Below are 6,000 nucleotides of genomic sequence, written 5' to 3'. Positions count from 1 at the left end.
ATGCAGAGGGATATGGTAGCATTGGTTTTAAAGAAATGATGACAAATCCTTTAAACTAGGACAGAACCAAAAAACACTAGATAATGTTGAAAATTGTGAAAACCCCAATCATTAAGCAGTTTAGCTACTATTTCTTTACGATTACAAAATGGAAAAAAAAAAATCGTCCTTTGTATTTTTTTTTTCCTTTTTTTTTGGTGATGTGATTATACATAAGACAGGCACAATGCTAGCAACGGGACAGGGACCAGTAGCCTCACCGTTGGGATCAGAAAGCATTACAGATGGGAACGGTGTGCATGATCAGGGAGTCACAGCAGGTGCAGAAGGACCAGGGGTTGGGGGGGAACAACAGTGAACTTAGCTTCAAAATAAAACCCCCGTCAGGAGGCAGCACGCCAGAACAAGGATGGGCCAGAGAAACAGAAATGACACCTGTTCTCAGACTGCATGGAAGTGGACTGAAGCAGTGGTGACGGACCACAACAATACCCCTCCCTCTCCTCCCCCCGCATTCATCCTTGCCCCCATTCCCTCTCTTATTTCCCCTTTTCTGAGATCAAACTCACCCATGGGGACCACACTGGCCACCTGGCCATGAAACGTGGAGCTGCAACATCTGCTTCCAGGTGTGGAATGCTCCTGCTGCTGTCAATGGTTCCTCTGTGCTGTGGCCGAGCTGCCTCCACTCCACCATCCCAACCCTATGGGGTGGGGTGTGAGGGCAGAGCCCAAGCTCTGTCTGCAGACCCACATTCCCCCGCTGAAAGCTGCTGCCAACAGCTGCATCCCCAGGGTTGTCCCTTAAATGCACTGTGACTCCTGACCTAAACATCTGACTCTGTCGGGCTGGGGACTCTACTCTCTTCCTCCCTTTGACCTGGGAGAAACGCACACAGTGTGAACAAGGCTGCTTCCGAAATCCCACTCCTCCCATGCAGACCTGTGGATGAAGTGGCTGAAAGGGTCCCTCCTTTTCCCCCCACTGGACAGGGCAGCCAGACCTCGGCTGCTCCCAAACCAGGAAAGCAGAACGAGGAGGTGGCAGAGGGGAGACTGGAGGAGCGCAGGCAGAGTCATCCCTCAGGATACAAACTATCGCAGGGAAACACCACAGGGTGGAAGTGCGGGACAGGCACCCTGCACCTCAGGACAGCCAGTCAGTGAAGGTTGCAATCCCAAGACATCACTTTTCACCACTAATTTCACTCCACTAAAACCTTTTGGGGAGGGGCAGGGAGGCAGGTTAAGAGAAAAAGATACCCTTTTGCTTGAGAAAAACTATCCCCGAAGTCTGCTAGTCAGCTAAATCCTGTGCCCTAGTTTCATACACCTAAAAGGGGAGGAGCAGAATGAGGGAAAGTGTCTGGTGGGCTGCTCCCCTCCTGAGGCTTCACTCTGCTGGGAGGAATCTGGGGGCTCATCTGTGTGACAGGAAACATGGAGAAGGAGGAAAAAAAAAACCAAAACAAAACAAAAAACAGTTTCTAAACTCCTTAAATTCACTAAAAACTGTGAAAATTCCCGGCAGGATGTTTGAATATCAAACGCAGATTTTGGAAGCTTTAATGCCAAGAGTTAGTTCTGTATGTTGGTTTTGCTCATGTCTTCCCGCACGTCTCTATCTGTTCGCTGGCCGCTGGACTGCAGAGAAGGAAGAGGAGGAGGAAGAGGAGGAGGAAGAGGAGAAGGAGGGGAGGGGGGCTGTCACCAGTGGGGTTCGGCTCTTGAGGCTGGCCAGGTTGGGCAAAACAGGAGCACTATCGGTCTCCCGGGAGGATTTACTGCCTGATGTGCGCCGGGTGCAGCGCGATGACCGGTCCTGGGGATCAGCTTGGTCCTCGCACTCTGTCCTGGGATCATACGAGAGTGGGAAGGTGCGTCGGTCCCAGGGCTGCACAGCCTAAAGGGAAGAGACACCAGGCTATGAACAATTCTGTTGAAAAGCTCTTCTGCTCCCCATCCATGAGCGATTCTAGCCAGCCGCAGTGGTGGTGAGAGCAGGCAGATCCATGGTGCCGCGCCAGCCACAGACTCAGCCACGGCCTAGCTAAGAGCACCTGGGGTGAGGGGGTGGCAGCCTCTAAACTGAATCAACTGCTAGAAAAGCATCCTGCTGCCCCAACAGCATTTGATTCTACATCCCATCTGGCCCAGTGTTCGGGCAGAATTCCCCACACGCATGCTTCCAAGCTGTCTCCCCACAACAAGGAGGATAAAACAGCCAAGTCTGAGCATCAGATTTACCTCTGCACTTGTCTGCAGCAGTCACTGCAGGGACACATTGATGGGCAGCACCTGGACCTTCCCACCAGCCTCCAGGCACAATATCAGAGCCAATGGCCACAACTGGAGCCAGCACCCACCTGCTCATCAAGGCCAGCCTCAGGCGTGGAGCAACGAGTGTCCTCGATGGACAGGAGCCGCATGGAGTCACGGGAGATGGGGGTGAGGGGGCCAGAGAGCAGTTCAGGGCTGATGGGGCTGCGCGGGGAGTGAGTGTGGGATAGTTCTGAATGGGATTGGCAACTGCCCACATCAGGGGATGCCGGCTGGGGAGTCGAGGGGTTCCCCAGCTGGGGGGTCGTCCGCCCATCTGTCGATCTGTAGGACCTGAGACAGGAACATATTTGAGAACCTGGTTTCAGTCCTGGCTGTGCTCGCTGCCAGCTGATGCCATCCCACGATCCCTTCCACCACTCCCTACTCAGCAGCAGCTGTGTGACGGGGAATGCTGCGTGGATTCAGCAAACACAGGCAAAGAATGCTGCAGCCCAGAGGCTCATCTTTGTTCTACCTCCACTGCCTCAACGCAACTCTGTGACACTGACACTGCTCTCCTAAGGTTATGTGTCCCACACAACTCCTGTGTTGCAAGTGCTGCATAAACACCATGATGAGAGCCACTCTATGAAAACAGACACCTAAAAATTGGTTTCTCCCTGCCATGTGATGCCTGGCAGTTCAAGAACCAAGTGTAGTGAATCGGTGATGCTGAAAATGCTGCAAGTTCAACTCAGCAAGTCATCTTGAGTGCTATCACACAGCAATCTGCTACATACATGAGGCAGGACAACCACAAAATGCTCAGCAGATCTGCTGGAGCAGTTCACAAGGAGAACATATAAGGGCAACCAAGTGAGTTTACTGGTACTACCTGTCCCAGGGACTACACAGGCAAGGAGCAAGGTTCCGGCTGAACCCCAGGAACAAAAAGTTAGCATGCACCAAGGGGCTCTGGCCATTTCTAAAGAAAGACTAAAGCAGTTGCAGAGAACCACCCTATGACAGGAACTGAGGAACTGAGCAAGGATCCTGCTGAGGAGGAAGTCGGGATGTGGCAAACACTGAGCTGAGCTCAGCCAAGTCATTCTTGGCACAAATGTAGCCAGCCACATCCTGGATTGCACTGAGGAACATGGCCAGTAGAGCAGGGACATTGACAACCCTCATCTCTCCTTGCACTGGTATCCCCAGCTCTGGGGTAACCTCCATCCTTGTTTACGCCATCCATGGCCAATCTGGTCTTCTGCTGGCAACAGGCCTATAGGAGGCTGGACCAGAGACCTCTCTGTAAGTCCTTCCCCACCAGCATTCCTAAACCTGTAAGATGAAGTTTGAATTCATCTCAATGACCAAGCCAGGACCTCAACAAAGCATCTTTCACCAACGTCCTTAACAACAGGGTCTTCAGATTAATTAAATTAAAGTTATGGAGTGGCACTATCAGATGTGAGGAATTGGCTGAAGAAGCTAGCAAAGAAACACCAAGATGTCCTCCACTCCTCCAGCTCCAAGAAATGCAGCTGCAGCTGAAACAAGGCAGTGGCAGCACAAATTGAATTTGATGAATGCTAACTTTGCATTTGCAGAAGTTCTTGCAGAAATGACCTTGCACAATTGCATACGCCCAACAGTGCTGAACTGAAATCATAACCAGACTAAGACAGCCGGCTGCAGGTCTGTGACAAGAAACCACGTGGTTTCAGATACCCCTTCACAAGACAACACTGCAGAAATGGAATCAAGTGTCGAGTGATCAGAGGAATGTGAGGACACGTATGTAAGTAGAGCAGAGAAACAGCATCACCAAAGCAATCAAACAGAGATGCAACAGACAGCATAATGTTGAGAAGAACCAGTGTTGCCTTGTTTTGTGTGACAGATGCTGGGCTCAGCCCTTTTGTGCTTCTCTGGACCACTCAGCTGGTGCCCCAGCCTCCATACTTCCAGAGTGGTGAAAGCGCTTCAGAAAGCAGAATCCAAACATGATGCAAGAGCTGGTTGTCTGTGATTTAGCTGGTCATGAAGACCCCTACCTAAGCAAGACTATGTTCCACTCCTGCATGGGCTCCTCAAGCTGCTCTTGTGGATGGCGATCCACAAGACTTTCCAGTGACATTCCAATACCAGTACAAAACTTTACCTTATGGATCTATGAGTCTAATAAAATCTCCATAACCTGGTCCCAAGTGCATCACACTCTGTTGGGAACAAAACCTCGGCCAAGAGAAACCCATTAGATCCCCTTTGCATCTGAGTGCTGCTGGTGGGCCGGGCAGCCCCTGCCAGTGCTGAGGAACTGCGCCAGCAGGCATACCTGCTGCCCCGCCGCTGCGGGGGCATGCTTGTGCTCCAAAGCCACCGGGCCCGCTCCATCTCTTCACATTTGCCATGCCGAGCGGCAAAGGCCGAATCAGACAAGTCCTCGATCTAGAAGGGGAAGGGTACAGGGCTTGGTGACAGCTTTCATGTATTAAACATGCACCGATGTGTGGTTTTTCCAGCATCAGCCATATGATGAATTTAAATACATGTTTATGTCTGGAGGGAGGCAGGTATCAGTGAGTGAGAGAGCACCTTGAAACTAAGTTTGCATTGCTTAGGAAAAGATTAAAAACCAAAAAATAAAAAGGAAAGTCACTTATCCCAGAATGAAAGCACTCACACAGAGGTTTAAGGAAATACCATCATTATCAGTCAAGCTAAAACAACAACTGTAGCAGCATAACTGGTCATGATTTCTTGACTAGACTATGCCAATAAATGGGACTGGCACCCAGAGAGGTCTCCTGACAGCAATCAGACCTCAGATTCAGCTGTTACCCGGCCTGTTAATCCAACTTTCTGCCTCATCACACCTTTCCTGAAAGGAAACCAACACCAAGTTTGTTTCTGTAGAACAATGGCAGAAAATTGTGCATTTTGTTGCAAAAGGAAGAGACTCTGCAACCTCCTCACTGAGGAACCTGTGTCCACTCGCTGCCGGCACCCTCCTAGATGTTGTTCAGCTGCTACCAAAACATCCTCACATATCTCAGAAACAAAACTCTTCTTACCTCCTCCTTGTCTTCATCAGGGTTGGCTTTCAGAGTGCTGATGTCCACTTCACGCCAGCTGCAACACAGCACCAGCGGGCAGTCAGACCCAGGCAGGGTCAAGCACAGCAGCACAGGCCCTGCATCACTAATGCTATCTTTTGGGAAAGGAAAAATACATGCCTGCCACAATAAGCGACATACTTAGGCTCAGTTTTTAGGCCAAGTGGCCACATTTGTCTCCCAAAATGCCTGTGCTATCAGACAACGGTTTCCACCCTTCCACTGGTCACCCTGCTCCGTTTTGAGCACGGCTTTAGCTGTGGGTTGCACCCCCTCAGCACAACACTGGGAAACAGGCAGGAGACATTCCTTCCATTTGGAAGATCAGGAATGGAGAGCGAGGCTGGCAGCGTCCTCCCATTGCAGCCCTTCCCTCTGCTTCCCTGTCTAGCTCCAGGCACTGGTTTGGCAGCATGGCTGAAGCTGCCAAGGGCAGAAGCAGCAGAAGCAGATGCTGCAGCATTTCCTCTTCCTCTGTTTAGCAACAGGCTCTCTCTCTGCCATGCTCTGAACAGGGCCTGGGAAGAGCAGGTAGGAGGAAGGAGGAATAAAGAGGTACGTTGGGAAAGAGACTTGGAAAGCTGGGATGGAAAAGGAGGACTGAAAACGTGGCAGTTTT

At 50.9% G+C, this 6,000-nt stretch overlaps 1 protein-coding gene across 1 annotated transcript in view; it reads right to left on the bottom strand.

Moving 5' to 3' along the window:
* Positions 1–271: 271 nt before the first annotated feature.
* Positions 272–6,000, bottom strand: part of KANSL1 (KAT8 regulatory NSL complex subunit 1) — an 83,320-nt gene continuing 77,591 nt past the window's right edge. Inside the window, 4 exon segments of the mRNA XM_054088227.1 lie at positions 272–1,903; positions 2,367–2,613; positions 4,601–4,713; positions 5,340–5,412. Coding sequence (XP_053944202.1) covers positions 1,622–1,903; positions 2,367–2,613; positions 4,601–4,713; positions 5,340–5,412 — 715 coding nt within the window. The 3' untranslated portion in view covers positions 272–1,621.

Source organism: Cuculus canorus, chromosome 25, assembly GCF_017976375.1.
Source record: "Cuculus canorus isolate bCucCan1 chromosome 25, bCucCan1.pri, whole genome shotgun sequence".
Classification (NCBI taxonomy): domain Eukaryota; kingdom Metazoa; phylum Chordata; class Aves; order Cuculiformes; family Cuculidae; genus Cuculus; species Cuculus canorus.
This window is presented reverse-complemented; position numbering and strand designations above follow the sequence as displayed.